The sequence below is a fragment of the Onychostruthus taczanowskii genome, unplaced genomic scaffold (assembly GCF_017590055.1).
Source record: "Onychostruthus taczanowskii isolate IOZ18803 unplaced genomic scaffold, ASM1759005v1 scaffold83, whole genome shotgun sequence".
NCBI classification, from domain to species: domain Eukaryota; kingdom Metazoa; phylum Chordata; class Aves; order Passeriformes; family Passeridae; genus Onychostruthus; species Onychostruthus taczanowskii.
The window spans coordinates 780794-808380 of record NW_024506221.1 but is presented as its reverse complement, the minus strand read 5'-3'; the positions used below and the strand labels follow the sequence as shown (position 1 = coordinate 808380).

Below are 27587 nucleotides of genomic sequence, written 5' to 3'. Positions count from 1 at the left end.
TATACCGTAGTATTTGTTTTCACTTATGAGTAAATAATTTATCTTGAAGAATCCACATCAAGGTAATATGCCATGCTCCCAAACTGGCTACTTTCTCAAGAAACAAAAACTTATCAAGTCAGTTCTACACAGTGTTGATTTTATTTTCTTTTTCTTTCTTTTTTTTTTTTTTTTTTGATAGTGGAAAGTATAAATCACAAACAGTACAAGTTCCCCATGTCAGCAGTTGACCACTTGATTGGGTCAACTTCTGTTGATACTGTATTTTTAGTATAAAGTCAAGATAATATGGCAGTTAACTAATACTTTCGACTACAGTAAAGATACAAACTTTAGTAATATAAATTAATTGCCATTACAAAAAGGCAACTGTATTAAGTAATACGGTACAAAAATCTGCAACTTCTATAAATATAATGAAATGCAAGAAGTTAAACGAAATAACACATCACAGATTTTTGTATAGCGCATTTGAATAGGCAAGCTGATACACATGGAGCATTATACAGCAAGAAAGAATATCAAAACCCACTAAGACTTAACTTTTAAGCCATACAAATGCTAAAAGTACAAGTACAGGACACAACATGAAGCAGTTAAAATTACCAGCTCAGAGTGGGCAGACAAAGAAGCCTTACTGATGAGTTGTAAAGCATTAGGCAGCAGACAGAAGGTTGTCAAAACCAGCTGTTGTTGGATACTGATTGATAATGTTTTCATTCTGACGGCTGAGACACCGCAGACAGCCACAGGTCTGAGAAGAAGCCCAGTGTGGGCACACACACACACACACACACACACACACAAAGTAATTTAACAGATGGCTAAAGAACATTAAAGCACAATATCTTTTTTTAAAAAGACAATGTTCACTCCTTAATGAACTTGCACGGAAAGAAGAGCCTAGTGCCCAAGTTTATTCCACCTAAATGACAAACACATGTGAAAAGATTAAAACAAACAAACAAAAAAACCAAAGCAGTTAAGATTGGTTATCTGAAAACTGCATGGTGCTTACATATTCTACCATAGCCAGAGCATTCAACAACACTACAGACAAGGAAGTGTGACATGAGCTGCTATGAACATTGTTATCCCCTCATAAAAAGGTGAAGTTGTTTATAGACATTTAAAAGGTACACATCCATTAAGTCCATCTACAACACAAAACCACAGAAGTACTACATTCAAAGTAAAGTTAAGTGTTGGTCTTAGCCTTCAGCACTTATGAGGTATTGTTCCAACCTGTGATGAGGAATGTTCACTATATTAGTAAGAAAAAGCATACTCAAAATAATTCTGAAAATTAAAATCACTGCTTCTGTGCAGTTGACATGTGCCTACAGAAAAAACATTGAAGTATCAAAAGGTCCTAGTCTAAATGGCCACTGGCATTCTCCAAAACCACATTATCAAGGACTTCTTGGGCATTTCCATGCAAGTTATGTAGCACCTTCAAACAGTGCATAGCTGGGAGATCATGACCAAAAGTTGGAGCCACTAAAGTTTTTGGACCAGACAAACTCACTGATGGTAGAAATAGTACAGTTTCAAGAATGCAATAGAGTTGGGCTTATTTTCATTTCCTGTACCTTTTGGTCCATAACTAAACAAAAGCAGGAGAAAATAGTAAAAAAAAAAAAAAATTATTTCACATCTTCTAACTAATGGCCAATGAAAAAGCAGTAACGTCTTGGAATCCCACATTTTGCCTCCCCAAACTGCCTGCCTTGTCTGGGAAATAATGCTCCTACTCCTCCTCCCTGCTTATTTTTCATCGTGCCTAAATAAAACAGAAACTTGGCGATCTTGTGGAAATCTGGGAATTCTGTAGCCTTTAAGCTCATGTCAGCAATGAGAGAGTTTGGAAATGTAAATTAGATCCAGTTCCTCTTTAAAACCAGGGAAGGGAACCTCCTTAGCCCTCACAAGAGAAACTGATGGGCAGCTGGTCGTGACTAAAGTGTGCAGAGAGAACTGAATCAAAGCAGGGCTCCTCTGTACTTTAATATGAACAATTCCAGTTCTTGGTTGTTTCCAAGAGTATTAGCAGTGAGACGACTGACCTGACAGGAAAGAGAACATAAAACAAAGCAAGGACATGCCCTTCAGGCTTCCTGCCTATTCCATCTCAAAATTAAACAAGGAGTTTACCAGTTTTCCCAGCTTCTTTTTGACAATAGGAAGCAGTTACAACAGTGGGAGCAATGCAAGAAATTCATGGAAATTGAAAAGTAAACTAAAATTCCTATGAGAAACATTTTGTTTAACAAAGAGCAAAATTACAATTAATAGAGAAATGGCTTTTATGAGCCTTCAAAAGCTGATGTTTACTATTTTCTTATCCCCAAATAAACTAGTAAGAAACTACAATAAACTTCAAACAGAAGATAAATGCTCAGAGTGGAAAGAAATGTTGCTTAAAGCCCCGAAAACAAGGCATTGTGTGTTTCAAGACGGAAGCAGAGTTGATGAGCAACTAATGACACCTCACTCGAGTTTGTGTTTGCAGACACTCATGCACAAGGGTAGCTGAATGCACAAGGCACAGCATTCAAGGCATGCACCAGTCCAGTGACTGGTATCTGCACATACCCTGTTGTCACTGTGAACCAGTGGCCTGGCACATTTCTTCAGTGGACAAAATCAGTTTATGAGTTTTTTAAAAATCAACAAAAGGTAGCCAAAATACTGCAAATCTACAGTGGGAAAACACAGAAAGAGGAAAAGTGGACTGTGTTACGTGACCCAAATCAATTTTTTCTAAATGTATTACAAATGTTGTTTCCAATTACTACTTTTTCATCTTCTAAGTAACATTTAGCCCAGAGGAAGTTTGAAAGAACAAGATATAATCCCCTTGAAAAGAGAAGCTTATAGTACAAACACTGGAAGACCCTTAATTACTGGATAGATGCCTTGGCAATGTTACAATAACAATAGGAGCCTAAGAATGAGTGATAAAGGAAGTATTTAAAATCACTTACACTTTTAACTAGCAATAAAGCCTCCACAGATGAACAAACAGATATTTGCTCTGCTTTTCTTATGGAAAACTACTTTCAATGAAAATTATTACTTTATTCAACTTCTGTATATTTCTAAAATCTTTCATATACTTCTAAAAATCTTTTTATTTAGATCACCTGTTTATATAAACTGATTTCCCCAAGTACTGTTATCTGTGCACATCTGTTTGTTAATTTATTTTTCTGCAAACTTCCAGCAAAACACCATACTGCCTCTAGCAGGGTTTTGCAGTGACTTTAGAAGAGACTCAACTACCTTGTGGAGTCCACTACTTCAACTGTGTTTTCGCTTAGTAAAACTTCAGGAATACCCTTTGCATTAACATGAAACTGGTTGCGTTTTAGGTATCCTATTAAGGTTCTCAGTGGCTGTGCTTTTCCATAATGTGAGGTTAATAAATGAGCTAAATTATACTCATAAATTCTTTAGAAACATTGTTTTTAAAATTCAAGGTAACACGTGGAATTCATCCTTTATGGACTATGTTGTTTTTGTGCGTGTAAATTTTTCTACCAAGGACGATCGCGGTGCAAGAAAGCAACATGCAGTGTGCAGAAATAGTGGCAAACAAAGAGGAACTTTCTACTTCAGTAGTGTAGACAACTTTACTGGAAATAGCTGTGTACCTGATTCACAGGACATTTATTTTAACCAAAGGACATTCTGCATTAACTCTGTATGAACAACATATCACAGCTCAGCCTTGATACTACACTGTAATTAAGCTGTGACAGAGTGAGCAGGTACAGCGATGCGTGGGAACCTCTTCTTTCTCTTGGCTTTCACATTCTTGAAGGTTCGAAGTCTCTCTCTTCTAGCAAGTTTATTAGAAGGGAGAAGCTGTCTTTTACTGCCTCCATATCATCCAAGGAGCAGGGTTTAAGAATCCAGCGCTTTCCACGTGCAAGTGGCTCAAGTTCAAAATATTTTTTTATCTATTAAGAAAAAAAAAGAGACCAATGTATTATACTTGACAATTCTCTGTCTCACATCTAAAAAACCAAACCAAACTAAAACAAACAAAAACATGCAAAAAATCAGGATATTCATTTTTAGAATCTTACCCACAGCTGTTCTTATAATACAGGTTATACAACATGACCTGAAAGTGTTTTCTTTAGGGGTGCTTGGAAGCTACCATTCTACCCATACATTTAACAGCATGGGAGGTCTGAGGAAGAATTGTACTGACTTCAGGCAAACAGCAAAGCACATGAAATGTGCACAAAAACATATCCAAAACAGCAAAAGTAAGTAAGAAATTGTGTTTGTATTTCAACGTTAAAAATGTATGTTTCATTATACTCCTATCGGTAAACACTTAAGATGTAGAATTTGTCACCATACTACTGTAACTTCACAAATTAAACATAAAAAATTTACAGATCCTAAACATTCCTCTCAAACATGAGCTATAGCACAGCATCTCTTAGTGACCAAGAAAATCCTACAGAAATAAAAATTCTTCCAAAATTGCTTAGTTTTTTAAAAATTAAACATAGAAGACTAACACACTAATGTTAGTAGGATGGTAGCAAGTATTATACATAAAATGTCATGCAGTTTCTAGGAAACACCAATCATTACTGACACTGCAATCACTGTCAAGACATAAATACAGACCCAGAAAGACTGAGAAAGGAAAGATTTTAATTTGGTAGTATATTCAAATTACTTTTCAAAATAGAATGTACAATATCAAAAAAAGGTTTTGATGTCTCTTAGAAGAGAACAGCAGCCTGCAGGTTATACTGGTCCACAGTTTACTGTTTTCATTAAAATTTTAGTCTTCAAAGCTATTTGACCGAACAGTCTACTCATGTTTGACTTGTCCACTAGAATTTTAGTTTTTACATCCAAAACTACATCCCTTGGTTCCTGCTACTGTCTGTATATCAACAGAAATATTAATTCCTGACTTATTTTGCACAGTTTTGTTCATTGTAATTATTTCAAAATACTCTTAATTTTCTTTTAGCAGAGACTGTGCTGTCAATATGCAGCACAATCACAGGAATGGTCACTCACAACTTGGTAGGCAGTAGAAGCCCTAGACAGGCAACTGGAGCCTCGCTGTGTAAGGCTCCATGGGCAGAAGGAATGAAGAGAGGAAAGAAGAAAAAATGGCTTTCAAAGCCCATACAAACTGCAACGTCTCTGTGTAGCTCTTATAGTGTCTACTGATAACAATTTTATCTATTAATGAATTATAATAGAAAAAACCAAATTGAGTATCAAGTCACATAATTCAAAATTCAACCATGATCAGGCCGACTATCTTATTTTTTGGAAAGGAATTTCAACCAGAATGTTTAGTAACAAATATTAGGGAAAAAAAAATTGTGGTTTTGAGATGAGAATTTCTGCTAACCCAGAAACAACACTGTGAAAAATTTTAAATATGTCTTTTCATTGAAGTAGAATTGTACCAATAACGTTTGAAAATGAAGCATAGTACTTGACATTCATTTCCCCTCAAACAAATTTAGAAAACATAGAAGCTGAAATAAATGGGGCTTCAACAAACCAGTATTTTAATAGCAACACACCAACTTTTTAGCATTGCTATCTCAGTGCCACATCAGTATCTGATATGTTAGTACAATTATATGTCATAAAAACCAAACTAATATCTACAAGGGATGTATTGCAACTTTTCCAGCAGCTTGAATTTACCCCCATTACTATACTGAGTTAATGGCACTGATCACAGTATTGGAAAAGCGGGGTAAGGAAGCTCTGTTGCCTGCTCCAGCAGCAGCCTCCTTGACTGTCACACGAGGGGAGAAGTAAAGGCTGCACGGAAGGATAACAAAGCAAGGTGTCAGGGCAGCCAGCGGATAGAGCTGCCCGCTGGTGTTAAGCTGACAAATATGGCTGAGTAATCTAAGATGTTTCAGACCCACAACCCAGAGGATGTCCACCACACCCCCTCTACTGGAAGACTGTTGCCATCAGACCCTGTAGCTCACTGAAGGCAGTCTGCAATCTTCGTTACACAGCCTCTTGGATTAGGGCTCTGCCATGTGAAGGAAGGGCATTACATTGTAAGGATAGCGCTTGGGTTCAAAAGTAGAAACAAATGCTCAAGGAAATGATGGCACTAACTAGCACTGAGTCTTGTGCATTTGTGGGCAAATACAACACAAGATACCAAGGTAGCCTCTAGCCAAGAAAAATACAATGCCTTTAAGCCATATTTCAGTGACTGCAGATGCCAACAGGTTTAGTGAAACAAAGTTTGCAAATAAATTATTTAGATAACCAAAGCTGATCAAAATGTGGGTTTTTTTTTTTTTTTTTTTTTCTGTGAAATCAAAATGTTACTAAATTAGTGATGTGCTGTCATCATTTTTCACACTAAGGACCAGTTCAGAGTATCTGCAGTAATAGGTCCTAGATTAATGCTGAAATGTTTGTTCAAGTTTGTTAGGTGGTTGTTTTTAAAATGTGAGGGTTTGATACTGGCATGAAAGCACAACTGCTTATATTCACAAGTAAGAGTTATTTCATTCATACCTTCTGCAGAAGAAAAGAAAAAGATTTGCTGGATGACTAGTGTCTAATACTAATCTAGAAAAATAACACTAATTGGCTTACAAATAATAACTAACTAAACCAGAAGTAGCACAGAAGTGATTTTTCACAACCCAAGGGACACTTTGTGGTCTGTTACTATACTTCCTCATTTAAACTTCATACCACAGTGGAGTTTGCTAAACCTCAAGGTTTTGCGAGCAGGCTCTCTGGACTTTGAAACTTCCAGAAAGAAGTTTGCAGACCCAAATATTTTCCAATTTACTGTAACTTCTTCTCCCGTCAACTCAGAAGAAGTCATTCTGTTCTAAAGGCAAGTACTTTTTTTAGACTTGAAAAAACAACCGTTTTTTTTACATGCAACAGATGAAACATGAAAAGATTGACACAATCAGATGCCCAATTCTTTTTATACAGTTGAGTTTTCCACTGGAATGCACTCAGCTCTCCATCCATGTTTGGTTTTGTAGTTCCTTTCTGCCCCACTGACCATCATCCACACTCATTCCCTGCAGATTTCCTAAGAGGATGTACAGTGATCATCTAAGTGTCCAAAGAAAGCTGAAATTCATGGAATACTCACATACCTAGGTAGTTCTTGCATAATCAGCAGTTACTATTTTACAGCTCCCTTCAATCACACTAGAACAATGGGGTGAGATTCTAAGAGAAGCTCTTCTGTCTTCCACTCTGCACAAACAGTGAAAAGCGTTCTGCCTGTTCATGGACACTGAAGTGAAATATAAAGACTCAAACATTTTTCAGAAGTCTGATGCATTAGATGCACATTTACATGCTGGCTTTGCATTTTCAAGAGTTTACTTTGAGACTGCGAAATTTTTAAAGATATAATCTTAGAAGAAAATACAACCAATTAAAGACTTCTTTACTAATTTTTACAGGATATCATTGTATGTCTTGACTCCACATGGGGGCCTTGTTTTATAGAGAACCTGACATTGTATTTATGCCACATTCTGAAGTCAATAAAATCTAACAATACACGTTTGCAATTCCCACTCTTCCCACACTCCACCTTCTAAGTCCTATTCTACTGGCACAATACACTAAACATATGGTTATCAAATGTTGCTTAACCTACGTGCTAGAAAAGTCAAGACACAATAAAAAGGATCAGTGCCCAGAACCTCAGCTGGTGTAAATTATCATAGCAGTGTGGAACTGATGTTACTAAATTGATATACGTAAGCTGAGTGACCAGGCCCTGCTGAAAGCTTTTCTATGTTCTATTAGTGAACTTCATCATCTAGTCAGTTCACCACCCTTGTGAACATAAGATGTATAGGAAAACTTAGATGTTCCAATACATGAGAAGTGTAATCTCTATTATTCAATATGAAAAAAAAGCTCATTGAAAGCATTATTTTTCATTTAAATTCAAAATTATACTACCAAATTTCATCAACATAGAAAAGCCCATTGTGATTAATCTGCTGTAAACAAATACAAAATTCAGATAGTCACTTACATTACCAGGCTGGTAAATGGAGAACTTAATGAAAAAAGTATTTTTTCATCATTGCTGTTTTGTTGAAAATTTTCATTTGGGACAAAAAAATTGTAACAAAACATGTATATTATATCCAGTCAAAGGCTACCTGGTCTTGTCAGTGTCCTCAATAGACTAAATTTTTGAAAGACTTTCACAGGATTTACCAATTATTACTGCAAAAGGTATGAATTGAACTAAAATAATCTAATTTGCTGAATCCATGTATTAACCATAAGACTTAGTTTATTCATCCATTCCAAATCTGCATGGACAAGAAACAAAATAATAATGGGAGACTGGAGTAGCCCATATTAACACTGTGAAAGTTTCACTGAGCTGTGATGCTGATAATATCCTTTCAGACTTCATAAAAATATGCTTTTTGGAGCAACCAGTTAGAAGATGCAGCAGAGAGAGGGAATTTTGCTTGCTGCCTCTACAAACAACAGGCAAGCTGCCTGTAACAATTCTTGTGCAAATTCAATATATTTGGAGAAGAGAAAAAGCCAAGAGTACTTTACTTTACATAGCATTAAGTTTTAAAAAGGGAAACTACATAAAATTTGTAACTTAAAGAAAATTAACTGTGCAGCTAAAAAAGTAAAATGCTTGCAGGTGGCACAGAAAAAAATACTATAATTAGGGGCTCAGAGTATATTTATACTACTTCAGAAGACTTTAAAATAAACAAAAAAAAAGTTTTCACCAATTGCAGCAAGGAAAAGGATGGCATTAGAGGTAACAGAAGTCATGTCTAAAAAAAGAAAAGAGAAAACAAAAGAAAGGAAATTCTGGCAAATTAAATAGAAACCACAAATGTTGACCTACTAACCATAGAGTAGAACTCATTACTTAAATCACCACTGACGTTAAAAAGCAAACTGAAATCCACTCTAGCTTATGTTGGTGTGCTTGACTACAAACTGCACAGCCTCCCAAGCCGCTGCATGAACTTTTCTGCTGGTTCTTTTCTGAGCACAGTGATTTATAGGATTGTGTGGAGTGGACTGATAGCCACTTAATCTTAAATCAACTAGTTCAATCCACTGTCACACAGGAGTTTACATGTCCATGCTTTTCCTGAAAAATCTGCTAGAAAGCTTCTTATCTGACAGTCCACTTGGCTAAAAAGGACCTCCTGTCTGACCAGAGCAGCTGTAACATGCACAACTCTCAGCCAAAGTTTTGTAATATTTATTCATCCTACAGAGACACTTCACTTCTCCTAAAAAGATACTTCATGTATGCCTGCTCGTATGCTTCTTCTTAACAGTGATCTCATCCTTGTCTAGAGGGATCCTTGTAATGCACCTATGCATCATAAGCACTCCTCCTAAAGCACCTGTACCTCATGTTTATTGATTCCATATGCAAGATCTCTTACACAACAGGGAGGGGAATGAAAGTGCCTCCGCTGATGAGAAGGGATGGTGATGTGCTGCGGTCTGGAGCAACATATGCACAGGGCTACTCCCTGGAATGCCAGCTGAGGTCCAACAACACTATCAGCAACAGAAATGTTTTTATATTCTAGCTCTTTGAGAATATATATTTCACTGCTCACCGACTTTAATGTGCCAAGGAATCCAAAGTCTGTATGCACAATGTTAAAAATTTGCAATGAGTTCATTAAATACATATGATAATCAGATTTATGTAATTGAGCTGCCTTTTTCTAAACTTTAAAATATAACCTGCTGAAGTAAAATCAAAAGAAAAAATAAGTCTGTCTTCTTCAGTATTTCTGTGTCATGGAAGGGTAAGCAATTTCTCTAGACAAGACTACAAAACCATCAGAGGCTTTTTAGTACATTTCACAAGTAGTGGTGAATGCTTTACAAATTGGTATTTCTAGTTTGTACAGCTTTCCAATTTTTTTTTTTTTTTTTTTTTTTTTTAAGATTTTGCCTTTTATAAAAGACTACCTGAAACACATCCAACTCAGCTTTGTAAGAGAGCTGGATGATATTTTTGGCTTCTAAGTCTTTACAAAGGGGAATACAGTCACTTAAAGTAATGTACACAGTGCTTTGTGCATGTTTCCATCCTTGTTATCTCCAGTGGCCACAAGTCACAACACTTTTCAGATTACAAGTGATAGTTGAAAGAAACGTATTTTAAATAAGATAACTAACTATTCAGAATGAAGAAATAGGATGCCTGACAAATCCACAGAGCCACACTATTCCAGAGAGCACAGAGTATTGGCAAATGCAAGCAGGAGACAAGAAAAGGGGGAATGAGCTAAAGAGCTGGAAGGTTTTTAAAACAGAGAAGTTGGGGTGGTTTTTTTACAGACCGACAATGGGTCTGGAAAAACAAGATGGATGAGAGTGAGGACAGAAAATTGCAGAGGTTGCAGAAGTACCACTGAGATTTGTATGTGGATGGAAGCAAAGATAGGCTTTGAGAAGCTACTAGGATCCATCAACTCTTTGCACACACTCTTTGAGTTACCACATAACAGTGTACTACAGTGCATTAGATTTTTTTAGATTCTGTTATTTTGTACAAAAGAAATAGTAAATTGTGTAGCTGCCAAAAACATACACCTGTACTTTGCCTTCCATGTCTTATCCACCCAGGATACTCCTTTCATATAAGCACGGCTTTTCTTACAACTGGAAGAAATTGAAATAACATGAGAAGAGCAGCAGCATACCTATATAGGGAAAACCAGACTTCCAGGTGAAGACTCATATAACTGTATAACCAGATAAGTTAAAAAAGATAAGGACTCACAATTACCCAAATCTAGAGTGAGTGAAAGAGCATCTCAAGTGATAAGGGAAACAATAACAGAGAAGAGAATACTGTACAAAAATGCATGCAATGAAAGCAGAGTAAAATATTTTTCTCTAATGCCACTTTAATTCTTTATTCTACTTCAAAGAATTACTCAGAAGTGAAAATCAAACATCACTTTAAGTTACTGCTCCTTTTGCTTTCTCTCTTACCCACTGTGTTTTATTAAGTACTGTGGGTTGCCACAGATACTGTCTGACAGTTACATACTTACACATAAAGTGTTAGAATATAAAATCCTAAAGAGTAATGCTGAAAATTAGCCCTGGTTAAAGATAGCTATTTGGAGGTGTCATGGATTGACCCTGGCACGGTGCCAGTGCCCCCATGAAAGGTGTATTTCCAAAATGGTTACTGTGAGATGTAACCCAGAAACAGAACAAAGCAGGCTCCAACTTGGGAATGGAGAGGAAAAAACCCCAACACTTTATTAATCTACAACACAGAGACAAAAAGAAAAAAAAAACAAAAAACAAAAAACCAAAAAACAACAAAAAACAAAAACCCACACACAACAATCCACAATGGAACACCTCCAAAACACTCCTCCCCCCACCCCTTTAACACCCAATTCTCAGTCCAATACCGTCCTCCACACAAGCTCCCCCCAGTCCATCAGGAGAGAGGAGTCTCCCTCTTGCACCATGGGCCTTCCCAGGAAACACAGTGGAACTTCTGTGCTTCCATGTCACACACGGCAGATGCCTAAAGAGAATCTGCCGTGGTGACCATCTTCCTTCCATGTCCAGTGCTCTCACCGCTGTCCATAGATCCAAACTGCTCCTTAGGTCCTTTTAAGAATGCCTTGCCCAGTTCCAAGAAGTGGCCTTCTCTCACCATTTGGGACGCCTGTCCCCCCTATATTCACTCCCCTGGGGCCTGGGGCTCTCAGGAACAGAGATCCTTCTCCGCTGAAGGCAGAGGGCTCCACCACACCCTCCCCCCTCAGTCTCTGTTCCCTCTACTTCTCTTAATGGCCTTGTCACTCCTGGCTTCCGGCCAACCGCTTCCCCCGAGGTGCAGTCTCTGCATTATCGGAAGAAATTGGTTTCGTCCCATGGCCATGTAAGAGAAAAGTCCAGCTAAAGCCACTCCAATCATCTCCTCCATCCAGGGCACTTCTCATCTGCTGACATTTCTTCACCTACTCAAGCCTTCTTCTTCTTGTTCATCCTCCGTCCCCTCTCAATTCTCAGCTGGGGAGGATCAGTGTTTTTCCAGCTTCCATTGTCTCAGGACCAAAGGGGTTAAAACCTCAGCCGCAGTCTGCTGGCGGCTGGACACCTTGCCCCCCCCCCGGCCATGGTGCCAGCACAAGATATCAAACTTCCAGCCAGCACAGTCTCTCTATCACTCTCCCGAGGAGGTGGGGTGGGGGGGAGCTGCCCGAAACATCCCAGAACTCCTCCAGCCCTGCAACTTGCAGGGGCTCTGGCCTCCCTTCCCACAGGCCGCATGGCCTCCCCCTCGTCCACCCAGATGCAGCTGGGCAGGGGAGAGGTCAGATCAACTCACCGACCAGACTCAAAAGAGAAAGTCCCTCCAGGAATCCTCTGCTTTTAACCCCTGGGGGTTCTCAGAGGTGTATCCACATCACCAGTGGCCACACCAGGTGCTAATTTTCAAATCTCACCACTGATTGGTTTGACCATAACTTTCCCAGAAACTCACTTCCTGGTCAAACCACGACAGGAGGACATCTAAAATTCACATATCTTTCTTCCTCCACACAGAGCACAGACACAAAATTGCCAATTTACTGTATATAAGGACAATTTTCTATTTTAGTGTATTCATAGCACATCCTAGTATATTCTTAAGCTATACTGAAAATGACTATTTGAATATAAGATCAATTTAAACTTAGGATAACTCATTTAAGTTGCTATTGCTGCTCTAATCTGTTAAGAAAAGTATAGAATGGAACATATCCAAAGATAATTTTATAGGAAATCTACCGAAAAATTTTACTACACCACCAGTCATCTCCTCTCTACAATCTCTGACTCAGGTTTATTTTTGCTATAACTTCAGTTAAATAGCTTAAGTAATTCAAATAACTAGTAGAGACTCAACACTCAAGACCTTTAGGAAACATGTTCCAGAAACTCAGAGTTTTTGTAGCATTCTTTTTTCTTAAATAGACTGCAGGTACTCATGGTTTACTTCAGAATATAAAACTTCTGACAGAGTATGCTGATTTTAGCAGCAAAATGTGCTAGTTTTACCTATAGATTGTGGTTTGATCTAGTAACAACATTGAGACACAAGTACTGAGATTTTTCCCTCCCCAACCCAAAAAAGTTTACCTGTGATATTGAATGTCAAAATAACCTTTAGAGTAATGAGAAGTCCAGAGACCAATCCTTATTATGACATCCTTTCTGCAAATAGCATGTTTTCTGTTCCAATAGCAGATAAACAGTATTTTCTGGAGAAGTGCATATGTGATGATTCATCTGCATTTGCCTGAACATGTACATAAATCTAGCACTTGAACAAATAACATCTGTATACTGTGCCCGCATCTGCAGAGCACGAAAACATTGTATGGACATGTACCCTTGTATCAGCAGCAAAAGAGCAGGATTTCTAAGGGCTTTGTGGTTGGCTCCTCACATTCACACTGCTGACACTGTTCCAAGTTAACAGTCAGATTGAGCACAAAAGAAAAGTCACTCAGCCGCAGCTGTGGTTCTGTGAGGTGTGTGCTCCCACAAGCACACGCCGACAGTAGTTGTGCCTATTTCCCTTGCTCCTTACAGGGCACAGCATGTTAATATAGGATGGTTCCGACCTCCCTTGAGGTCTTTTGCCAATGGGAGAATTATTTATTATACGAAGTGTGCATAGAGGCAATGGAAGCCCTGAAATAACTGCAATTAACCATTTCTTGTTCAAAAGCAAAAAAATGCATAATAAATCTATTTGAAACAGTTAACATTAAATACTTGTTAAGCAAAAATTGTTCCCAGAGACCATGCCACTGCCAGGTTCAGTTCCTGGCTGTCAGAACGCCACAGGTTCTGTGACCTCCCAGCTGCTCCAGCACCAGGAACTTCTTTCTGAGGATTTCTTTCTGCCCTGTGGTTAGAGGATGCAAGTCTGTACTTTGTGTTTTCTAGATCCATACCTCTGAGAAGATTAATGCCTCCAAACTCACAGCAAGCCAACACTTAAAACTACTATTCCAGGCAGCTCCATACTCATCTATTTTTTGATACTTTTAACTCTCCACCTGCAATTATGGCAGAACTTCTCCAGGTTCTCTGACCAGGGCTTGCTTGACTATGACCCCCTCACTGCTTCCAGATTTCTTCATAAAACACAAGGATACCAAGAGAAAAAATACTCAGCTCAATTCAAATACAGTCCTGTACACTGGAGAACATCCATGTGCAAAACAAATATGCCACTAACCCTAAAATGATAAGAAATGCATGAGCATGAGAGATAGGAAAAAAAGTGACCACTTTACAGCAAGACAGGATGTTTTAAGTCAAGTAAATGGGAAGTAATATCAGCAAACTAATTTGCATTGAGATTTGCAGCAGTGGTGCTGGAAAACACATGGATGACCAGATGGAATTGGAGGAGGTGGGTGAATACAATGAGATGCTAAAGAAGAGTATTGCTCTTTTGACTCTTAAACTTAAAAGATTTTCTCTGTTTTTTAAGTGCCAGAGTTATTTCTCCCATTAGCATAGGTTGCAGCAGGGAATTCCACCTTTCTGAAAAGTCTTTTTAGTAAAATTATTCCATGGGAAGGGATAAGAGAATGAATGATGAATATTTTTCTTTACTGCATTGAGAGATCACTTCCCTACATTATATTGATCTACTCTTCAAGCAAAGAGACTAAATGATCAAGAGTTGTGCATACAAGAAAGAAGAGAGATATAAAGATACCTCAGGAAAGATATCAACCTTGACATAAAAGAATCCAAACCAGCCTCAAGGTACCATAAAATGGCTTGGGTTGGAAGAAACCTCAAAGATCATCCTATATCAACCCCACTGCCATGGGCTGAGACACCTTCAACTAGACCAGGTTGCTCAAAGTCCCATCCCACCTTCAACACTCCTTGGGATGGAGCATCCACAGCTTCTCTGCTCTCTTAAAAATTACTGTATCCATCCCCACAGTAAAGCATTTCTTATCAATACCTAATCCAAGCCTGTTTTCTTTCACTTGAAAGCCATTCCCTCTTGTCCTATCACCACATGCCCTTATAAAATGTCTCTCTCATCTCTCCAAAGAATGGCCAAACTCTGACTGACAGCATTTGTAAAATTTATGGTTTTCTTAAAGGAGAGCTACTGAAAATTATATTGAAGGAGCGTAAAACAGGTTTTGTAATAAAGCTATTGTTACTTTAAGTGAATTAAGGCTTTCTTTTGTACATGCCACTGTGGAATACCTTTAAAGTCACTGAAAAGCCATATTATTTCTGAAAAAAAAACAACACCAGGAGACAGGTGCTACGTCCTAGTAATGCCCCAATTATTATGACTGTACCAATGAAAAACAAAAGCAGATTCTTGTCAAGTGATTCTAGCAGAAAGGGAAATCTGGCTTTTACAAGCTGACAGACAGCTCCTTCCCTCCACCTTTGGATGTGACTTGCCAATTTACCAACAGGCCCTAGCGTTACACCTGAGGTAAGCACTGCACGGAAAATGAAATCAAATATAGCAAATGTATAGCTGGCACTAAATTTTTATGAGGATGAGAATATTAATATCATTTGACTAAAATATCTTAATGCAACAGATTTTTCTAAGCATTCTTCACTTACCTTAGAGAGCAACTTTTCTATTCAAAACTGGGGTCTAATAGAAGTAAAATCACCTCTTTAAATTCTGAGGTTCCGGCGCTCAGCTTAAGTCAGAAATCTGCACATTTGCAATTCCTAATTGAGTTTACTTTACATTAGAAATCATAGGCTAAGTTCTCTGACTACTAGTGACAAACGAAAATGTCATAACCACTAGCTTTTACAGAACATATTCAAAATTGGTACCATTTTACCACTTCTTGATAATGAAATATTATATATGTCTACAGCTAAAAAGACCTTAACTAAATACTCCTTACCAAGCCAGGAAATGTTCTGTGTATTGAAGCTAACAAGTTTAAATTTCAAGCTCTCATATGAGAAACAACCAATTATCCCGTCTGAAACACAGGCTTGTAAAACTCTCAGTTACTTGTAAAACGGTCTGCTACACACGAGTAAGATGGTGTTTAAATGAGTTGTTTGACTAGATGCATTCACCATGAAATTGATTCTTTTAAAGAATTATTTTTAAACTTGATACACGTTAACTGCATAAACTGAAAATGGGAAAAATCTGGCATTATAAAGTGTAAGTTGCAGTATGAGTTTAGTATTTTATGAGGTCGAGGGTTACTTGAATGAGAAACCCATCAAAAAGAAACAGCCATTTGTGAGGCAGTAATTGAAAGGTTTAATATGATTAAACTATTCTGCTATTTCTATGCCAAAATGTATAGTATATAATCTATTGTTATATCACCACTGCCTGTGCAACTCCAAAGTTTTACAAAGGCAATAAAACAACAAATAGAACATCTTTCAACCATAAACACCAAAACCAAATCTGAGTTTTGATTTTTCTATAGTCTGAAAGTAGCACTATATCATAGCTTTTTTCTTGGCACTTCCAGATAGATTTAATATTTACTATCGTGTTATGTCTATTATTCAGTGGGTGGCATAACGGGATAACTAGCAACAGGTTACTGAATATTCTTCAATCTTCAGCTCAGAGACACAGTTTTCAGCTTTATATGGTCAGATTTCAAAGCAAAAGAAACCATTGTAAGTAGGTAATGAATTTAAGTATATCTATTTAAAGAAAGTCCACTAAAAAAATGTCCTTCAATAACATTTTAGATTTGAATGTTTAGTACAGTCCTATATAAACAGACAGACAGATCATGCCAGCTTTACTGAAAAGACTAGAAATTGTAACTAATGTTTTATGTTTGCTTCCATAACTGAAAAATGGTTAAATTGCTTTATAGTGAATCAGTTTACTAATGGTATGCTGCTAATAATTCAGATGCTTTAGTGACTTATAACAAAAAAGGTCTACTTGGTAAAGAGCTAGAATTTGAAATATTAATAATGCAATGCTTCAAACTGTCTCTCACTAAAGAGATAACATTCTTGCAAGATGAAGCATTAACAACAATTTAAAAAAATTAACATTGCAAAGTGTTTTACACATTGCTCCAGAAAAGCGGGGAAAGATGCAATGCTGCAACTGCAATACTCTTTTGGAGAGGGATCAAATTCTTAAGACTTCAAATAAATAAGTATTTGCACATTGTTCAGCAATTTACTCAACATGCAATGAAGAGTGCCACCAGCCACATTGTTTTATAAGACCAGCTGCAGACAGATTAATAGAAAGGACAGTGTCATCATCATGTCAGTCAGACCACAGGCAGTGCAGCAGGAATTGGAGAGGGTAAGTAGAGATCAGCCATATAAAATGGCTTTAGATGATTTACAAGCAATAAAACATCCTGCTTCTAAAGATGTCTAATCCATGACAGCAGAAATTACTTCATATTAAAAAAATTGCAGTCCAGCTGGTAGTGTATCAGCTTGATGTTTGCCAGCTAGAAAGCACGGATCTGCAAAAGGACTTGACAACATTTGAAGAAGAGTATACTGAAAAGTGAACAATGCTTAGAAAAAATCAAGATTGAACAGTGATATCTATCACAGAAAACAAAAAATGTTTCCTTTGTTTCTTTCACAAGAGTTTAAATGTATTAACAGTATTTATCAGTAAAAGAAAGTATAAATTAAATCAATTGGGTTTAGATTAAAGACAAGCATGGACAAACAAGTACAACTGGATCCTATTAAAAAAATCCACTGTCCAGTGGTCTGATTAGATCTTCAGCTGTTCTTGTGGGAGGGAAGACAGCAATTCTCACTAAGAGAGAATTCTCATTGAATTCTCAATAAAAGAGCTCATTTCATAAAAAACATATGCAAGACCATAATGCTTCTAGTAGGATTTGAATACTTTTTAATTAAAAGTATTTTAAATTAAAAGTTGACATATCTGACTTTTCTGAATTTTACCAGAACTGTTAGACAAAACACAAGGTTCTTTCTCTCTTAGCCTTGTCTGGTTTTATGCACATAGTATATGAAGACAAAAAGTCAGTGAAACTACATTTGAGGTTATACTGTTCTAGTTACATAGCCTGGACACTCACAAGGCATATATATGTAAACCAATCCTTATTTCTGTGAACACTCTGTCACTTACTTTGCCCCATGAATTTTCTAATCTAAATGGCAAACATGAACAGTTAATTATTTTTTTGTTCAGTATTCAGAGTATATGATTGATCAGCTAAGTTGTTTGGTTTGCCTTCTTCACTAGATGACATTTTAAAGCATGTCAGTAACAGACAGATAATCCAATAAACAACAACGCTCATGTTTGCACACAAACGCTCATGTTTGTGCCCTGAATAATGTGCAACTTCTCATTCTCTATTTTCTTTTCACTACAAACATTCAGAGATATTATTATCAGTTATTCAGGTGATTCATGCTTGATATAGCAGTGTAAGAAAGGTACTGGATTGCTCTTTAGATATCAAGTACACCTTAGTCTACAAGCAAGAACATCTCAGCTTGTATCACATAAAAACATGAAGTGACATTATCATTAAAATGGCTGCCCAAAAATGCACAGCTGAAGCAAAAGGAGAAATACGATGTCTTGTTAATGACCTATCCAATACTGCTATGTCTTGTTAAGCTCTTCTAATATCTTGATGGGCTATAAAAAAGTAAAATAATTTCATAAAAAAAATTTATTAATAGAGCAGTCCATCTACCTATAACAGTACCAATATGCAAAACACCCAGCACAGCAGAAACATATTTTATGGGAAAAAACCCCAAACATTTATGGTCTTACACTTTGATATTGGCACATACTTAGCACTCACACTTTGCAAGACACTGTGATACCACAATGATGTAGACCACGCTCTGTGTGATACAGACAAATCTGGAACATCTTGAATCTAGTTGGTGCTTAAAGCTGATGAGATTAAGAAGGAAACAGAAAGAAGAAAAATTAGCAGAGACATCAAAAAGAAGGACAAAAAAAAAAATCCCTTTGCCGACAATTGCTAGCATTAAAATATTTTACAGCCGTGATCTAGGCCACCTTCCTGCAGAAGGAAGCTAGTGTAAAGAAGTGGGGGTCAAACCTAGAGTGACATGGTTCACTGAATGACGAAACAGAGGTCTACATATTTCCTTTATGGCTGCTGGCACTGGTTTTGGCCTAGAAACCTCTAATGAACAAAGAGAGCTCTGATCCCTTCTGGAGCCATTCATATGTGATTAAGATTCAACAATACAGCACTTTGATCCACTGAGTTACAGAAAGATTGGATGTTTCCTGAAAAAGTCATTTCGGGTGAAAAGGAAAGAGAAGAAAAGAAGAAAATTTTCCTGATCAGGTCAAACTTACTGAGACAGCACTCTTCTCACATCTGACATTCATTGTATTCTCTTGAGATTTTTGAAGCTTTGGAAAGATGACAGATGACTGAGGTAAGGAAAAGAGGAGTGAACTGTGGCATCAGTGTCTCAAACTCAAAGAATAAATTTAACTTTTTGAAGATGGGATAAGATTAATTTTCAAGAGAAGGAAATTGAGTTAGGTAATGCAAGGCATATTGCAACAAAGGAGGACATACAACCACTACAACAAACTGGATGGCATCTTTCATAGATATGTTTGAAAAGCTTGCAGCACTTGTTTGAAAAGCACAGTCAAAAATACATACTTCCTCGTGCTGATGTAGCTGAAAACAGCAGGAGATATATGGGTAAGTCTATAAAAAAAAAACTCAGAGACTGAACACCTGGTTTCTTTAAAGTAATCTTTCTATCTTGACACCAATATACTTCACATAACCCAAGAGAATTAAAGGCCTGTTTGAAGTTAGAAGAGCATGTTCTTGACATACCATTTGGAGGAGTATTTAGTTTTTTTCAACAGACATAAGTATTAAGCACAGGTGATGGATTCAGATCCACAGGAATGAACGGAGGCTGGAATGTCTAGACAACCAGGAAAGCATAACACAGGTGTGACAACTCTGCTTGACTATCACATTCCAACATTTTCAGTATAAACTAAATAACTTCCATCATCTGTTGATATAAAAGCAGAAGAGGAAAAACATATTTGGCTTTGTCTATTACAAATGTCTACTCCTAATAATTTATTTTGGAACCTAACTCTCCTGTTCATATTTGGGTTGGATGCTTCTAAGTCCACCTGGGAATGGCTCAACTCTCTGGCTATCCAGGACAACAGTTCTTAGTTCAGAACACTTCAAGTTATTTGTCACTGGTACAGTCAGACTGCTCATACTTGAATGCTTTTCATGTGGCTGTCCTACTGGACAGCAGGTGATGGTGATTTTTTTGCTCAAAAACAAAATCTTCACAGTTTAAATTTAAACTCTAACTTCTTGAATCCTTTGCTAATGTATGTGTTCGTGATTCCTCAAGTACAAAACAAGCAAAACACATCATCTTTCCCCAGATGATTTTTAAGAAACAACGATGTAGAGCTGCACTGACAGCCAACTACCAAAACCAGGAAAGCTGAGGTGAAAGCAAAGGGAATCAACAATGTGGTAATCCTAAAAGTAAAATCTAAAGGAGAGTTGCCACCAGTCTTGTACCATGAAAGATAATACCACCCTCTATAAACTCCTCTGTTTTATAGTGCTATAATGCCAGATGAATATTAAATAAATCTTGAACTATTATGTGCAGTACCCATGGAAGGCCGTTAAATAATATGCTCCCTAAAACAGTATGACTAAAAAAACTTGTGTGAAAAAAGCATTTTCCATTTCTAACTGATTGAAGTACAGTTTACCTGTTTTGGAGTTGAAGTTATGGAAAAGTTTTACTTTTCCTGATGTCTTAGGATTTTAGCTTTTATATTTTTCATATATTTGTAATCCTGTAATTCTTTAGTGTGTAACTCTAAACTCCATATTCATTGTTAACTACTGTCTTCACATTTTGGTCAGACAAAACAATTCCTCTCTAGGCCTGGGAATCAAGCACACCTTACTGTCTCAGGCCCCAAGAAATGTAAACAAAAGTGAGCTGGGGGCGGGGGAGCAAACTTGGGGTAAATGACTTCATTACCTGAAGCTGTAATTGGAAGATAAACCCTCAATATGCAAATTGACCAAACTTACAAAAGTGTGAAAACCTGTGACCATCATCCGTTTGTGGTTGTAGCCCCTGGGTGGGCTCTGTCTGCCCCAAAAGTACCTGAAGACCCTTCAATAAGTATTACTGCTTTTTATTTTCTTAATTTTGTCTGGCCTCTGTTTTCAGGTAAGCCTGAAAAGGCATCATTTCTATCACACATCTGCAGTATAGCATGTTCAGCAGACAGCTGATCAGTAAAATCTTCTGTAATTAATGTTTGATTACTCCTGTCATAATTTCTTCTGCTTCACAGAAGATAATCTCTAATTAATAATTTAATTTTAATCAACTAATTAAAAATGTATAGAGTCCATTTGCTATTACAAATCCATGAAAAGGAGACACTTTAACAAATCCATTAGACAAGTACAGATACAATTTTTGGAGCTATACAACTGTAGAAAAAAACCAGTCTCTTTTGAAAAACTGACAGTGGACTGACCTATGAATTACCAGAGGGGTAGGAGTCTGGACAACAGCACTCTCCCATGACATTTCAAAGCTGCAGTTCATCAATATCACTGCTAAGAGCAGGGCTTGCTCTGAAAAACCAAATCAACTTATTGATCCTACTTATAATTAACAACAAAGGATAAATTTTAATGGCAAGTAAGTAGTTAAGCCAGCCACTAATTACTGCAAACCTGCAACTGGACGCAGCAACACACCTGTGCTTTCAAAACCTCCTGCAGCCACATACAGCTGAGATGTCTGACAGCCTAAGTGCAACTGCTCTTATTCACCTTTAGGAGTTTTCCGCTTTCCAAAGCTGTCTGTACTGCAAAAGTACCCCATGTATAATTGTGTGACAATTTTCATTATTTTCCACATATTCTCCACCTTGGAAAGTCTGTCTTGTTCTTTTCTAGTGACTGAGGAATTGATTTTTTGACATCAGCTTTCAAACAAAGAAAAAAGCACTAAACTAAAGGTTGTTATAACAGATTATGATAATTAAAAATTGCATACAGAGTACTGCTGTTGAAACCCTTAAAGAAGCTTAGTTATGCCCAGCTTCTTGAGGAAGCTTTCCCAGAAAGCCCTCTGACTTCCTTCGTCATTTAAGTTCAAAGTAAAAGACATAGCAATCTTTTGACTGAATTTGTCTAAAATACATGTGGCAAAGTGGAGCTTTCACTTGGAGAGCTCCAGCCCACCTTTGGCTCCCAAATACCCAGCTGCAACTAGGTTGAAGGATGAGAATTTGGCACATCAACAGCAGTCAAATAGGAAAAAGTTTACTCCCAGGCTCCATAGCTAAATGATTACCATTTTAGCTTTGACTGGCCCCCTGGAATAAGGGAGACAAGTTTTTTCAACATTCACCAGCCATGAGCAAAGTCTGCTTTATTTCCTATTCAAATTTAACTGTAGCAGTAGAATGGTCCGTGTTAGTCAGGGACAAAGGTGAATGCTGCAGGACTGAAGCCCTGTGCAAATGCTGGACTCACAAAGGGTGACTAAAGCTCCATTTGTGGGCTTACATTAAAATCAAGTCAAGTATGCCCAACAGAAATGAAAGAGAGCTAAGAGGTCTACACAGTTGTGCAGTTGTGGGATTTTTGTTGTTGTTGGGTTTTGTTTGTTTGTTTGTTTGGGGTTTTGTTGTTTTTTTTTGGGGGGGTTGCTTCTTTTGGGACTATTTGTTGAGGATTTTTAAGTGCAGGTGGGTTGTTTATTTGTTTTATTATTTTTTCTTTTTATTTGGCTGGGTTTTTTTGTTGGTTGGTTGGTTGAGCTTTTTTTCTCATTTTCTTGTTTTCGTAATTCAGCTCAAAAGAGAACTCAGGAATGTAGGAATAGATGAAGAAATGGTAAAGGAGATACACAGCAAAAGAAAGATTATTCCATTAGAAACAGAGGAAAAGACACAGATCTCAAACCAGAAAGCTCAGATCATGATGAGTTTCAGATTAATTTTGTTTACTAGAAATTGCAAGAGGTCAGTATGAGCCATTATTGCATAAAAACTCCGTCTTCATTACAGCTACTCATTCCTCTCCAGTGTTTCCCATTCATTTCAGTTGAAATCTTTAATTCCATAAAGTCCGTATTTTGGGTCATAATCCTGGGTTTTAAAAAAATTATTTTTAAATAGTACTATCTACTATTAAAGAGATATTCCTTTAATATCTCTTTAATAGAGATATTAAAGGAATACCACACTACTCCCTGTCTTTCAGACCAACGTGAATCTGGAAAACCTTCAATGTGAGTGGTGTTTTTATAATTCATGCTTACTCATTAATGCAAGTACCAACTGCAAACCACTTTACTATCCACTCTAGTTCAACAATACCACTGCTAAATGCATGTCATCATCATGATATACCTTGAAAGTATGGCTAATAAAACAATATGGTAACATCTCCCATCCTCATACACAGTTACAATATCTAATATTCAGCCAAAGGAACATCTAGATAGATAACCATATACATCATATATAGAGAGAAGGTAATAGATTTGAACCATGTCTTCAATAAATTAAAATTCAGATCTTGGAATATTTTTTAACATAACTGTTGAGCTTTGGCTTCTCTACTTCTCTATCACTTGGTTTCATTCTAAGAGGGCCCACATCTAAATGATGACTACTACTTTGGGCATCATTTAAGGAGGCATAAACAAGCTTCAGAATTGACACAAATTACGATAGGAATACTAGCTCTCTTTCTCAAAAATACTATTGAATTTTTGAAGACTTTTGTGCAAGAATACTATCTCATGCCCAAGATATTAATGAAGGAAATGTCATCTAGCCCCGTGAGCTAAATAAGTACTGTTTTCCCAGTCTTGCAGATGGAAAGTGAAAAGATTACAATCCTGAAATGGCAAGTTACTTCACCAAGTGTTTGATTACCAGTTTTGAACAGCCCCACTCAGATGGGTAAATACTTCACTTCTGACTTGCAAGCAATTTTTTCCAATTTTTCCCAGCCACCCCCATCCCAAGTATGTTGGAATAAGCTCAGCCAGGTAATGGCTAGCCAGAAGAAAAACAACACTTCTTTTTAGGAACTCACACCAGCTCAGACTTGTTCTTTTCTGAGTCTGTGCCTTGGAGAAGTTCAGGAAACTTGTCATTTCTACACAGAAACTGCCTCCTAAAATAGACTCACTTACAAACAGGCCCTGGCAGCACCTGGATCTGGCACATCTTATAACCCCAAAAGGGGAATGACACAGGTGAGTTAGTGAGGAGCTATGGCATGTTTTTGGATTTTCCTTAGACCCCTTGGCTTTTGGGAAAACAAGAGGCATTATTAGTGCATATCACCTAGATATTTAATCAATTCCTTACAGAGGAGTGAATGCATCCAAATTTGCACTCAGTTAGCTAGCCAAAAGTTGGACTGCCAGGGAGGGAACAACAGAAAAAGGTGTAGAGGGTTGGTTTCCTTGGAGGACAAAGGAAGACCTATCTCTCTTTAGGTAATCTCTTTAGATGCACAGAATGGCCTGGGTTGGAAGGCACCTTAAAGATCATGTACCTACAGGCACCTTGCCATGGAGACGGATGCCATCCACTAGCCCAGGGTGCTCAGAGCTCCATCCTACCTGGCCTTGAACATCTGTGGATCATTCACAACTTGTCTGATCAACCTGTTCCAGTGCTTCACCATCCTCACAGTAAAGAATTTCTTCCTAATACCTATTCTAAACCTACTCTTTTCTCAGTTTAAAGTCATTCCCTCTTGTCCTGTCACTACATGACCTTGTAAAATGTCCCTCTCCAGCTTTCTTTAGGCTCCCTTCAGGGACTGAAAGGACACAATTTCATGACCTCAGAGACTTCTCATTTCCAGACTGAAAAATCCCAATTCTTTTAACTTTCCACATAATAGACATGTTCCAGCCCTCCAATCATGTTGGTGGCCTCCTCTTGACCTTCTCTAACAAGGTGGTGTCCTTCTTATGTTGGGGACCCCAGCTCTGGATGCAGCACTCCAGGTGGGTCTCAGCAGAGCAGAGCAGAGGGGCAGAATCCCCTCCCTGCCCTGCTGCCCACGGGGCTCTGGATGCAGCCCAGGACACGTTTGGCTCTCTGGGCTGGCAGTGCCATGGCCGGGGCATGTGCAGCCTCTCACCCACAGCACCCCCAAGCCCTCCTGGGCAGGGCTGCTCTGGGGCTGTTCATGCCCAGCCTGGGCTGATACCTGTCCTGATCCTGGTGCAGCACTTGGTCTTGTTAAATCTCATCAGATTCCCATGGGCCAACTTCTTGAGCTTGCCCAGATCAAATGCTGGGAAGCAGAAAATTATAGTAATTTAGAATAATGAAAAAATTAGGATTTTTAAAATTAAGTTCTTTCCCAGTATTTACTACTAAGATGAATTTTATGTTGTAAACACAGTAAGCTTTCTCATCTACACGTCTCAACTTTTTTGCATAATTATGATATGTCCATATTAAATGTTAATTTTTTTCCCTTTCAGGTAAGTTTGAATCCACAAATTCAGTGGGTATAAAATAGTAAAACTAAGTTTATACAAATCAGGTTTTGTTAGCAAATCTATCTCTTTATTTTCATGGGTAAATTTATGCATAAAGAATTGCAGTATATTGAACAAATTTTTGCCATTTTCTCACATTAACAGCTATATTAGGAAATCCAGTGCTACATATATGTCACACATATAGTTGTTCCAAAGATAGCTGAGACTTCTGCTTGGCATGAAGCCAAGGAAACTAGATTCTAAAGCCCATTAACAGTGTATCATGACTGGGAATTAAAGACTCTTGTGGAACCATAAACTGTCCAGAAAGAAAATGAGAAAAATAATAAAATTTGATCAGAGGGTTTATATATTTTTATTAGTGCCTGGCAGCAGACTAGTAATAGACCATTTAAATGTGTACAGCAATATAACTATATTGTGTCGGATGCACAGTGCTGAAAAAGTCTGCAGACAGTAGAGTATGCATGCCCTAGACAGTAGAGTAATAATAATTTAAAATACCCAATCAGCCAACCAACCATCTAAAAAATTACCAAAAAACAAAACAAACCAAACAACAACAACAACAAACAAAAACCCAAACAACAACAACAAAAAAAAACCCCAAAACAACAAAACTAACCCAAAACAAAACCCCAACCCCACAAAACCTGACTAGACTTCACACAGCTCTTATCTGTATTTATCAAGGAGATATTCTCTGGAACAAGGAGATTTTCTAAAGGAATCAAAACCAAGTGTTTCCAGACTATCAATGTCAATAATTACATAGCAAGCACTGCCGGGAAACTAGAATTCCCACATTAAAATCCCAATCTAAAACACTCAAAGCATAACTACCCCACCAAACTCTGTTTAAATAAGGTAAAAATAGCTGTTTGATGCACAGCAAATTTGCACAGTACAGAAGATGAATGCTTCAAGGTAGAACTACCTCTCTGTCAGTGGCTGTAAAAAGTAATATTCTGAAGTACAGCTGGCACATTAGTCAAGAATATCATAGCAAGTCAAAGGAATAAAATACTACTTTCTTCATAACAGAATATAAAATGAACATAGAGTAATATTTAAGTTAGACTTTATGTTTCCTAAAACACTCAAGTCCTGAGAAGCCAGATTTTTTTGGTTGCAAAGTTGTGTGTTTAAATACCAAAAGGACTGTATTTAGAAAACCAAGGATGTTTAAGAAGTTCCAGGATTTTTTTTTGTTTTCCCATTTAAGTTTAGTGACACTACGAACCTAATATTAATTCATCTTAGTTCCCAACACATTTGAGACGTTTGTGGATGTAGAGTTAATGAACACAACAGAAGATTCTCCAAGTAAATACAAACAGAAAGTCAGAACTTTAACTGATTATGGAAACATTAACGGTAGGTTTTTGTTGTCCTCCTCACCCACTAAAATGGTCTTACTGTTTACTTGTTAAGATATTTATATATATTTATACAGAATTTAAAGATAGAAAGCAAAAACTTCAAAGAAAAAAAGAGAAAATAAACATGGCTTGTTTATCCCTCTTCATTCTTTCCCCTGTCCCCCCAGTCAAGTGCCTTTCCTGTGCTTACCTTGTTCTGATCTTTCAAATCCACCCAACTGGACAAGAACCATCTGCTGCAGCACCACAGCCCACAAGGCCAGGAATAGCATGGAGAACCATAGCATCACTTAGCCCACAGGCTGTTTTCTCACGACTGCTGAAAACATGTCCAACAGCCAGGTCATACTGCCTTCCATCTCCCACAGAACAGATTGCAGTGACTCAGGATCCTTCTGGGTCAGAAGACCGCTGGGCCAACCTGCTGCTGCCATACACAGAACTAATTCACTCTCTCATAGCCACTCTACCAAGCCTATTTTCAAATCATTTAAATGCATTCTGGCAGACAGCTATGACAAGTAAATGCCTTTTAGC

At 37.5% G+C, this 27587-nt stretch overlaps 1 protein-coding gene across 8 annotated transcripts in view; it reads right to left on the bottom strand.

Moving 5' to 3' along the window:
- Nucleotides 1–3653: 3653 nt before the first annotated feature.
- The window catches only part of ARL15 (ADP ribosylation factor like GTPase 15), a 222988-nt gene continuing 199054 nt past the window's right edge, over nucleotides 3654–27587 (bottom strand). For all 8 annotated transcript variants that reach the window (XM_041424606.1, XM_041424600.1, XM_041424602.1 and 5 more), the window contains one exon: nucleotides 3654–3965. In XM_041424606.1, coding sequence (XP_041280540.1) covers nucleotides 3813–3965 — 153 coding nt within the window. In that variant the 3' untranslated portion in view covers nucleotides 3654–3812. The remainder of the gene's footprint in view (nucleotides 3966–27587) is intronic.